Here is an 11,763-nt window from a genome sequence, read left to right on the forward strand (position 1 = left end):
CAATTATTTGCCCATTTAGTAACAGTCAGTACTGTACATTTGGGAGCTTAAAGTGTTCTCCTTCTGCTTTAATTTAAGTGAATACGTGCTAACATGTCGTCATTGTTAGTCTTAAGTCTTAAAATCTGTTGTTATTTAAAACCAATACATGAAAGTTAAAAATGAAAAGCTTAACATACATGTAATTAAGCATAAAGCTGACTAAATGAAGTAAAGCGTCTCTTAACTACATTTCAGAGGGCAGAAGTGTCTCCTTTTGGAAAGACAAAAGTAGTTACAAGAAAAAAAAAAAAAAACTCCCAACATCAGTACAGCACCTGACCTGAAGCTTTTCTCTCCTTTCCATCAAATTATCAGCCGCTCACTCAATGCAAATTATACACTGGCGCCCCCTAAATGAGCCTGAACACAGTACAGACAGCAGCAGCAGCAGCAGCGGCGGTCCGCCGTGAGACTGCCCGCCATGCACAGCCGCTCTGCAGCCGGCTGGCACGGCCGAGGCGGCGGACGGAGCTCACGGTGCCCCGGTGCTGCACGCTCCGGATGTCCAAGTCCAAGAAGCACTTCAGGGGCTTAAACGCACGAAGGAAGTCACAGCAATTAGGAGGCCTGCATGTAAATACGTCTTGAGTGTCACCCCCAATTTTGAGGCGGGGTGGGGGTTGGGGGGGAGGGAGTCAAGCATTATGACTTTGTTAATAATGTTAATAATCATCAAAATAATAAAAATAATGGAAAATGTCGTGTTTTGAATATCACCCAGCTGAAATTGCACATAAAAATGTTTTTTTTTTCCTCCAACATCTGACCCTTTAAATGTCACTTTATTCTAATACAACCACCAACTATTGTGATTAGAATTACAATAATAATGGGAGGGGGGTAGGGGTGGTGTGTGTGTGGGGGGGTCTTTATCCCTCTCCTCGTCCATAAATCGCATCAAATGACAGTCGGCCAGTGAAGAGTTAAAGGGAGGAGACGGAGAGTGACACGCCTCATTGGGTAGATTATGTGCCGCAAACAAAAAGTGTGTGTCGGTGTGCCAGTCAGCCAGAGCATCGGGCCCCATCTGCACGCCTCTCTCTCTCTCTCTGTCTCCCTTTATCCGTCCAGCTCTCTCTACCCCGCCCGGTCACTTCCAGTGTCGACGAGTATCTGCAGCACTGTCACTTTCACCACACCGGGGGGGAAAATGTACTGACACTACGGACCAGACCGGGAGCGCATCACCATCTCCATCACCTCCATCACCGCGTCACCGCATCCCCCTGCTTGTTTTTGGGGCTTTTTTTTTTCCGGGGGTGCAAACGGGTTTTGATTCGCAGCATCGCTCGCAGTTCGTTTGTGGATTATTGTTCCTCCTCATCGACAGAAAGGTAGGTTTGTGAAATGCGAGGCTGTGTGTGGTTTTTGGATAGTTTGAGAGGAGGAGAGGGGGTGATTTGTTTTGCGCGGCACATGCATCCACACATCCTGCAGGCGCTGAAAGCGGCGCAGAAAGAAAAAAGAAAAAGAAAAAGAAAAAAGCCAAAACGCAGATGTGCCGCGGACAAAACCCGCAATTCAGTCACAGCGCTGATGTAGGACAGTTTTCAGCCTGGCACGGCTTTAGCAGATGGGTTAAACACCCCCCCATCCCCACCCCCCCTTCTCTGCTCACCCCTTACCCCACCCGCAGTGGGTTTGAATGGGAGGGTGGCTGCTTTCCTCCAGTTTCTGGGTGTGCAAACATTCCGCTCTTTATCTTTTTTTTTCTTTTATTTGAGCCTGTCCAGTGATTCATACCTTTCACTATATTTTGTGATTTTCTTCACTGTGAGTCGGCTGTTTGTGCTCCTCTGAACATAAAGGGCTTCTGTTAGATGCCGGAAACAAATTGTTTCGGCTCGCAGCGCAGCGTTAAGAGCCACTTTGGAAAGGCTCTCCAATGCACCGTGCGCAAAATGTTCCACAGAGAACGTTTCTGTTGCTATTGAGCCTCTTCGGAAGGCATGAAAAGCTCCAAATCAGCGGGATTTGAAAAATGCTTTTGTCATAAACTACCTCGGCCCATTTAGTCAGATATTCTCCGTTTTATTGGACAGATGAGAAAGGAAAATCAGAGCCAGAAGCAAAACAAGGGGAGAGCCTCGCTTTTGCTGTGCGTGGAGCCACAAAACAACAGCCGATGTTGGTGATGGACAGACGGCAGTTCATGTTCCCCTCAGTCAGCACTGTTATGAGAGCAATTGTTCTTATCAGCCTATTTATTTCTGAAGGGGATCCCTTAGACGCGCACATTCCGGCTGCTTCCCGATTTTGCGCAGAAGGAAACAAACTTTTGGCTCAACTGTGTATTTTTTTTTTTTAATTTTCTTTCATTTTTTCTAATTAGTCTCTTGCTTGATATTGCACGAGCTGTGTCACGGTGGAAGTTGTTTGAGTGATTCGTGGTGATGTTAGAAACTGTTAGAAGAAGAATTAACCATCACAATGAATCGCGCAGTGGTAAAAAAATACTGCGTAATACTCGTACCATAGGCCCAAAAAACAACTGCAAAGGGTTATGAATTATTATTTTGTAATGTGCAGCGTGCAAAATATTTGATGCAACAAACAGCACAGACAGGAATGTGATTATTTCAGCAATTAAGCAATTCAGCAATTACTTTTGAAGGAACAGGCCCACTTTTTTTCCGCGTCTTTCTGACGGCGCTGAAAGCCTTTATTTTATTTTATTTTATTTTATTTCTTATGTTATTGAAGTGTCCAGTGAGCCTAATTTACGGCTGAACAAGTGTGTATCAGGTGCAGGTTTCCGCGCACAGTTTCTGCTGTATTTAACGGCAGAGGGAGGAGAGGAGGCAGTGAAAGAGCCGCAGCCGTCTAAACACACACATTCAGAGGTTAGAAAAGGGAGAAAAGAAATAATTAACTGGTCGTGCTGCTTTAATTACAGTCTCAGAGGGGAACGTGGTGGATTATGGTAATGAGGCGGCATACGATGCTGCTTGTAGAAAGGAGAGAAAGGTTGGCTGACATGAAATCACTGACTTTGACAGTCCACTTGAAACCCATTGGACATGCTCTCTCCATTGGACATGCACGGACCTCACTCACAGTGTTTTTTCAATTCTTTCTTTTATCACGAGGAATAAAGATCCTGCAGTGGTGCTATTATACGATTTTAGACAAATAAACATGTCACAATAAACCCGCACTATTAGAACAATATTCCATTTAAAAGATAAATAATCCTAAAAACACATTTTGAAATAATGTAAGGGTGAAATTGCTCAGACTTCACGAGTCACTTCAGGAATATTCTAAAACTACTGCACTTTTTTTTTTTTCGTTTTGAGAGCCGCCAATCATAACAACCCCGCAGAGGCCTACTAATGCCAATATTAATAATAATGTTAATACTAACGCTAATACTCATTATAATAATGAAGACAGTCGTAATCAACCGTTTATGTAATATAATCAAAATAATGCTTTTAACATTTTCACCAAACATGTGACATGATCCGACATAATAATAATAATAATAATAATAATAATAATAATAATAATAATAATAATAATAATAATAATAATACATTTGGATTTCGTATTATTATATTATTATTATTATTATCATTATCGTTATTACTATGTCCGGTCTGCAATTTTGGTATCATTTGTATATAATTCACAACACTTGGAAACCATGTCATCAAGATGCTGAAGGTGATGCCGTCATGAACTTATTACGGGCTTTGAATTAATTAGAAATGCTGGCCAAAAGGAAAACAGAAAAAGAAAAAAAAGAAATGGGCCCCAAATGACGCCCCTGACAGCTGGTTTAGCCAATCTGTCTAGGAAGAGATTTATTTCCTGTCAGCAGGGACGGTGCAGGGTAAAGCCACTAAACAACCACGTCAGGCAGGTTTAGGCTTTTATTTTCGGCCATAAGAATTTAGAGGAAATCAAGAATCGGTCCAGATGAATGATCTTAATGTCGCACCCTTGCTGTTCTTGCTGTTTTTGGCTGTTACGCGCTGCTGTGAGCTTGCACTCATTTCCCAGCTGATGTCTGATGTTTCTTGCCTTCCCCTGTCTCTGCAGTGAGAAATGGAGGAGTCCAGCTCTCAGAAGTTGGTGTGGGATGGGGACGCCAAAGCGGTCCAGCAGTGTCTGACGGACATTTTTACGAGCGTCTACACGACGTGTGACATCCCGGAAAACGCCATTTTCGGCCCGTGTGTGTTGAGCCACACGTCGCTGTACGACAGCATCGCCTTCATAGCTCTGAAATCCACCGACAAGCGCACAGCACCTTACATCTTCAGGGTGAGTGGAGCCTTATTTTTATTTGATTTCTTTTCTGTTTTTTAATTAGCCCACTGTTTGTTTTTTTTAAATTTTCCAGTACAGATTTGACCTCATGGGCCTGTCCGAGCTCCTTTCTTATGCTGTTCTTGCTCTGCAGCTCCAAATAGAGCAAGTACACTATTTCAGATTTAGGCCCATTTTGTCCCATTTTGCATGTCACCACTGGAGCAAGAAGCTTAAATTTGCAGCAATACTACAACAATGTCATATTAGTAGGTGTTTTCAGTCTTAATTAAATATAAAAGCCATTAATTCCAAACTGCAACAACATCCCACCTAAACAATCATTTAATCCTTTACTGAGTGATGAAAAAAAATCAAATAAAATGATTTTGTTTCTTCTGCAAGAAGAAGAAAATCTGCCAATGCATTTAAGATTATTTTGTTATACTGAAAATCTGTATTTCAAAAATTGTTCCATGTTGTCCATATTAGTAAAAAGTGTCATATTGCCTTGTTTCAACATGTGATTTTTATAGAAATAAATATTTGGTCTGAAGAGGTTGGATGGCATTCTGTGTTACTTGCTGTATTTTTGTAAATCCTAATGAAAGAAATAGGATTTTGAGGCTCAATATTTGTGTGACAATGAATTTGATGGGTATGCATGTCTCATACAGGTGGACACCTCAGCGGCCAACAGCACCTCAGAGGGCTTGATGTGGCTGCGGCTCGTCCAGTCCGCCCGGGACAAAGAGGAACAGAACCTGGAGGCCTACGTGAAGAACGGCCAGCTCTTCTACCGCTCGCTCCGCCGGATCGAGAAGGACGAGGAGCTGCTGGTCTGGTACGGCAAAGACCTCATCGACCTGCTGCTGCTCAGCTCCAGCAGAGCTCCTGCGAAGAGCAAAGGTGAGTCAGCTGAAATCATGCCCTTATGAGACAGTAAGCTGTGTTGTATCCCATGCAGAGTCCATGTTTCAACCACCAAAACAATGACATTATCATCTGTTCTCTTCATTTGACTCCACAGTCACATACATTTTAGCCCTGCAGCTTCTTTGAAAATGCGTTCTCACTTTGGAAATGTTTTTCATCATTCGGAAAATTGGAATTTAATCTTTCGTGTTGTTGCACAAGTTTAATGGTCAATGCTCCAAGGACAAATTTACACACTTTGGGCAATCTGTGATGATGTCTGAATTCAAAATTAGTGTAAAGATAATAATTCATCCGTTATTATGACACCACAGCAGGACAGCTTTAGGATCGTCTCTTTTTGACAGAACCAATTTCTGTCTCTCTCCTTCACAGGTTCGTCCCACCACTCATGTCCAGACTGCAGCCAGCGGTTCCAGTTTGAGTTCCCGTTCTTGGCTCATCTCCGGTTCCGTTGCACCAAAAGACTGCAGAGCATCACGGGGTCTGACGAGGAACCCAGCAAAGAGAGCAGCACTGAACGACCAAACACAACCCCAACCAGGACCAGTCCAAAGCTGGGCCGCTCCGAAGGCTTCAGCAGCCCGCAGGATGGCAACAAACCCTCCACAGACTTTCATAACCTGGCTAGGGATCTAGAGAACAACCGCACCAGCCCGCCAAGCGACAAGGAAGCTGAGATCTGCAGCGAGAGCTCGGGGAAGAGGAAGTTCTCAGAGATAGAAGACAGGGAGTGTCGAGGGCCCAGCCTTCCACAGTCCAAGTCTAAAGACGAGCTTGCAACATCTGCACAGAACTACAGAGGAGTGTACGGACTGGAGGAGAACCACAGGTCCTTCTCCCCGCCGAGTTCCGCAAACCTTTCTGAGGGCAAGCGCAGCGCCTTCACCGAGGTCAAGAAGTCATCCCAGAACCTCAAACACCACAGCGGCAACAAAAACCTCCAGAGCTCCAACTCTGAAAACAAAGATGGTGGTCGTCCCAGCAGCAATCCATCAGAGAAGCACCTCAACATCAGGCAGGTGCTGTCGGAGACCCAGCCACCCCAAACCTCCCCCATGGGCAGCGCTTTCACCTCTGTTAGCCAGCAGGGTGGCAGCAGTGGAGAGAGGAAGAGCGCCTTTAGCCAGCCATCTCGCTCCTCCTTCTCCCAGATCTCACCACTGGTGATGCCGCCCAAGCTGCTGGACTGCCACCCAGCGGTGGGCGACACCATCTCCTCCAGCAGACTCTACCAGGCCGACCACCTCGCCGCCAAACTACAGGGCGCAGAACTGGGTGCCAACTGCCCTGTGCCGGGCGGCATGGCCAAGCAGAACCCCTTCGTCTATGCCACCGCCTTCTGGCCCAAGAACTCCGGGCCTATTCAGCTTCAGATGCCCTCGGCGCTCACCCTCCTGCCACCCTCCTTCACCTCCCTGTGCCTGCCGGCCCAGAACTGGTGCGCCAAGTGTAACGCCTCCTTCCGCATGACCTCGGACTTGGTTTACCACATGCGATCCCACCACAAAAAGGAGTACACCATGGAGCCTCTGGTCAAGCGGCGGCGTGAAGAGAAACTCAAGTGCCCCATTTGCAACGAGTCCTTCCGGGAGCGGCATCACCTGTCACGTCACATGACCTCCCATAACTGACTTTTACAGACTAAGAAGGGAGGGACTTTTTTTTTTTTTTTTTTTTTTTTAACAAGGAGGGACTGTGACCCTGCCTGGATTTAAGCAGTCTGACTGGAGATAGGCCACTTAAAAATACACGAACACCCCTTGCACTTGTTTTCACTTTGGACTATGATCTTCTAATTCCTTTTCGGTCTGTTTACTTTTGCTCCCCTGTACAAAATGTCATGTTTTGGGTGTATGCAAATGCGTTTCGACTTCGAAATGAATCTATTTATGAAGCACTTAAAAGTTTGAGAATAAGGGAAGATTTAAATATGTCTAAATGTACAGTAAGTTGTATTTTATATCATATAAATGCAAATATAGAGAAGAAATACAAATGTAGTCACACGTCATGGTTTACAGCGCAGCAAGTTTTTTCATGTCTACGGTGAATATGGACACAAATTGGGGGATATTATGTCAGACTATATTTCAGAGTGCATGTAATATTAAATAATATTGATTTAAGATGCAGTCTATACATTACGATGTAAATAATTTGTTTTATTTGAAATACAAAGTGTAATATTTTGTGTCAGTGGGGAATAGTTTCAGTGTTTCTTCCTTTTGCGGAAATTTACTACTTGATAGTTTATCTAATCATGTTGAATGCATTGACAATAAAATAGCTTTATTTTCAACTGTGGCCTTCCTGGATTTCTTTTCCAAAAACTGCAACAGAAATATGATTTCTTGACGATTGATACGATTTGTATTCATTTTGCATATCTAAAACAAGATCAACAGTATATTTTTATTTCATACAAAATGTGTATGAAGTCCAAATATGAACATTTTTTAAACTAAATTTGTATTTGATTTTTTCACGTAAAAAAAAAAAAAATACATTTTAATATAGAGCCAATCAATGAATTGTAATAAAAAGACAATAAACATATTGTATATAATGTCCAGATAAAAGCAAATAAAAAATGAATTTATGGTTAATATGGTTAATGTTTGCTGTTATGTTAATTTCCTATTGACAATAAAAGCACGAGCACCGGCTGTCACGCCTATAATTATTATTATCATCATCATCATTATTGACATACGTCTTTATTAAACGTCTGCCGCATTAATCCTTACACTGCTGAACTTTCCCCCCAGAGATCGCCTTCATTACAGTGTTAGGAAGAAAAACAACATTCCCTTCACCGCAGCTGGGATGTTTAAAACAGATAATGCGGGCTGGGATTTTTCCGAATGAAAGGTTTAAAGCTTCTGAGGCAAAGATGAAAACAGAAATGATTGTCCGCTAATTAGAGACGGGAGATTATGTGATTTTTATTTACAGAATAATAAAACACAAGCAGCACGTCTGCATTTGACATTTATTTCTCAGTAATAGTCTGGATTCATTTTCCTTTGGAACATTACACTTAGTTTGTGTGAAAGCGGTCATGAAGTGATGAAACAAAAGGCTTTCTGACGAATCCGGTTGTTTCATGAAGTTTAGATCTTCAAAAACCTCTCTGTCCTGTACCGAGGACAGCGAGCTGACCCGGTAATTATTCAGATCTACCGTCGATCAGCCGTCTGTGACCTGATTTGTAAAAGCTTTCAGGTAAAATCATGAGAGGCAACAGCCTGTAAAAGACTTTTCAAATTAAAAGTTTTTTTTCTATAGACAAACACGGACTAATAAAAGTGTGGGCACGTCTGCTGATCAATAATCACCATTTACTGCTGATAATATAACTGAATTAATAATGATTAAAGAATGAAAATGAAAGAATCAGTACTATGGCTGGAGAACATTTCAGGTCAGAACCAAACTGAAACGTGGAAAATAGATCAACAGCGCCATCAAGTGGTCCATATGCAAAGTACGGGAGAAGAGATCAGTCACACAGGCAGAGGTGCTGCAGCAGGTGGGACAGAGTTTACAGCTGAAAACAATGTTGTTAAAGGCACATCAGAGTAGATATGATTTAATGAAAAGGTATGTTTTTATAATTAGTCATCAGAATCAGAATATGGCTGATAAGATTCATTATGGAAAAGTGGATTTAAACTTATCTTCAAGCTACAGAGACACTGAAATATGAATATTCAGAATTACACTTTATGATCCTCAAAGGAAAAGTAGTCCAATATATTAATTCTGAAATACTAACAAAATCCCACATGCAGTGTGTGTTTTATTATGTGAAGAAAAGCATCAGTTAAACCTTTCATCCTAAAAAATGCATGTCCTGATCAAGTATTTGAAACAAAAACAGTGTAAAACATTACATGTGCAGGAATGGGACTATGGGTTATTTATGTATGAATATACACATTTTCTATAGATTATATAAATTATATAAATATTTATTGAAACATGTTTAAATCAGGAGAAATTCTGGTTCGGATGCAAAGTGCAACTAAACCTTTCATCAAATCCATCAAAACCAACCACGAGGTCAAAGGTCAAAGCCATAGTTTCTTAGCTGATTTCAGCTGTCAAGGCTTTGAAAGGTCATTTAAAGCTGCGCTCACTCAATTCGCATTTCATTTTTGAAGGTGATACACCTTGACATTAGTTTGACAAAACACTCTCCACCAAAGATCAACCTGCAAGCTTTCAGTCTCATCACATGGCTTTCATCAGTGGGAGGAGTTTGCCCACACAGACGAGAAATCCTAAAACCACTGAGTAAAATCCTTCTGCTAATAAAGACTCAGAAACATCAGTGATAAGTGATAGTATTACTGCATTATTGATTATAATCCAGGCTGAAATCTCCAGAATAAGACAGTAAGTGGACCTTGAGTCAAGATTGATTGTGCAGAATGAACATTGATGTTTGATCTTGATTTCATTCTGAACAATTAAATAAAACTGAATCCGCCCCAAATTCACTGGATGTGTTAAAAGTAAACTTAAAGGGCCAGTTCACCCAAATTTAAAAACTACATGTTTTCATCAAGTTGCATGATACCTGAAACAATCTGGAACATCTGCTGCCTCTCAAATACGACATGACTGAATTAAATATTTCTTGTAACATTCCCAGAATTAAAATAATCCTTCAAAAAGTTCAACAACAATGTTTTTTTTTTGTTTTGTTTTGTTTTTTTCTTCCAAAAACAGTCTCATTGTTGCGTACGCTAGCCTACAGGGTTTACTGTCAACAGCTCTGATTATTTCCTCCCAAATGTTGAAAAGTCATTTTGGACATGTACAAAGCATAAAAACCTCAAGCCAGCCATGACTGTCAATCAATCAATCAATCACCAAGCTTTGAATGCTGCTGATGGCTCCACTAACAATAACAATAAAAGCAGATTGAAGCTTCAGATTCAGGGACAGTTTGGGATGAAATCAGCAGCTATGGTGCTGTGTTTTATTTCCAACTGAAATAGCAACATGCTCAGAGTAACCTGTAGCTCTAGTTTGCCTCTCAGATGGCTTCTTCCCCTTTGCATTGACGGCTGAGGCTCTTGGGTATTGTAGTGTTTCGATGGCCACAACATAAACCTGTAGGAGACCTTTGTGATTCTATGTTGAGGAACAATTTAAAGGAAACATTGAAAATGGCATTTACAGACTAACTAGATACCACGAGGGCTAAGGGGCTAAATTATGTGCATTTTGGAATCTGGGCGAGCTGATCCTTTAAATGTGATCTGTGTCACAGAGGACAGGAGAAAAAACCCAACAGGAGCACAGGGAGCAGCAGTGAGGTGGCAGCGAGACGTGCTAGCAGAAGATAAAAACAACGTAAAGAGGTTGAGGTTGAGAGGAGCGGATAAAGCAACGCCGCGACGCTCACATGATGATAAATCACAGCACCGGCCTGCACGTTACACCTCATCTCACATCAACACACACCTCCTGTGTCAGCAATCCAAACAGGTCAATCTCACCACGGAGGCATGTGATCGACGAGAGAGGTAGGCATCTCTAACACACGCGCACGCGCACACGCACACATACTCCAGTGATATTTAGTGTCCTCATGCTTTGCTGCTTGTGTCATCATCCCTTTTGTGCCTCTACTTCCCCCCCGCCACATTTGTCACTGCATCACTCAGCGCGGAGCGGCATGGGACAGTTTATATCTCTGCTAAGCTGGCACTTCCATTTGGCCTTCTGCCCCGGTCACACTACATTTTTACATTTCAGGCATTTAGCTGACGCTGTCATCCGTGGCAAGTGAGCAGGGAAGTGAACAAGCAGGTAGAGAGACCTCACGTGGATTCAGCGTCTTTCTAAACTGCACTTTGACAGGATGCATGGCGGTCGGTGGATTCCAACCTGTGACCTTTTACGGTTACAGGACAGGCTCAAAAATTGTTACACCAACACTGATATCTGAACTGTGTCCGGAGTACACATTATATGCTATTAATATACACTGGTAGTAAAAGTAGGTATACATAAGACAGGAAATGATACGAGACGTGCGCCACAGAACATCAATCAAACTGGTTGCAAAGCTGCTATTGATGTAAGATTTAGAAGCAGCTTTCTTATTACTGCACATATTTCCAGTTCTGAGCACTTCCTGTTTGCATCGCACTGGGAGAAACCAGTGTCCTTCGTGCATGTATACATTTCATTATTTCACAGAAAATCTGACAGAATTATTGTCTGGGTCAACTAGATCAAACTCTGCTGTCCTGATTCCACCGTAGGAAAAGACGGATTTCAGACCATGTGAAGTGTAACACATGCAGTACCTGCTGATGCTGCTTGCCTGAAAATGTGGGGGGACGCTGAGAAACAAGTGCAGCTGTGTAAACCTGCAGTGACGTGCATTAAGATGTTGTCACCTGTGACCTTAACATAGAAAAGAACTGGTGGGGGCAATGTGACTTTCTCCCTTAGTTATAGCTCAGTTTTAAAGTATCTCTGTATAAAAGATTTGGAGCTGTG

General features: G+C 42.3%; 1 protein-coding gene across 1 annotated transcript; it reads left to right on the forward strand.

Moving 5' to 3' along the window:
- The first annotated feature begins 1,036 nt into the window (after positions 1–1,036).
- On the forward strand, positions 1,037–6,914 carry prdm8b (PR domain containing 8b). Its single transcript, XM_076731428.1, has 4 exons — positions 1,037–1,376; positions 4,090–4,314; positions 4,977–5,208; positions 5,611–6,914. The coding sequence occupies exons 2-4, from the start codon at positions 4,096–4,098 to the stop codon at positions 6,867–6,869; spliced, it is 1,710 nt and encodes a 569-aa protein (XP_076587543.1). The 5' UTR covers positions 1,037–1,376; positions 4,090–4,095; the 3' UTR covers positions 6,870–6,914.
- Positions 6,915–11,763: the final 4,849 nt, after the last annotated feature.

Source organism: Chaetodon auriga, chromosome 5 (genome assembly GCF_051107435.1).
Source record: "Chaetodon auriga isolate fChaAug3 chromosome 5, fChaAug3.hap1, whole genome shotgun sequence".
Taxonomy (NCBI): Eukaryota; Metazoa; Chordata; class Actinopteri; order Chaetodontiformes; family Chaetodontidae; genus Chaetodon; species Chaetodon auriga.

Excerpts from the sequence above, each read along its gene's own strand:
- prdm8b (XM_076731428.1), top strand. The coding sequence starts at position 4,096 with ATGGAGGAGTCCAGCTCTCAGAAGTTGGTGTGGGATGGGGACGCCAAA. Across the intron at positions 4,315-4,976 it reads CAGCACCTTACATCTTCAGG|GTGGACACCTCAGCGGCCAA; the intron begins GTGAGTGGAGCC and ends TGTCTCATACAG. Across the intron at positions 5,209-5,610 it reads AGCTCCTGCGAAGAGCAAAG|GTTCGTCCCACCACTCATGT; the intron begins GTGAGTCAGCTG and ends TCTCCTTCACAG.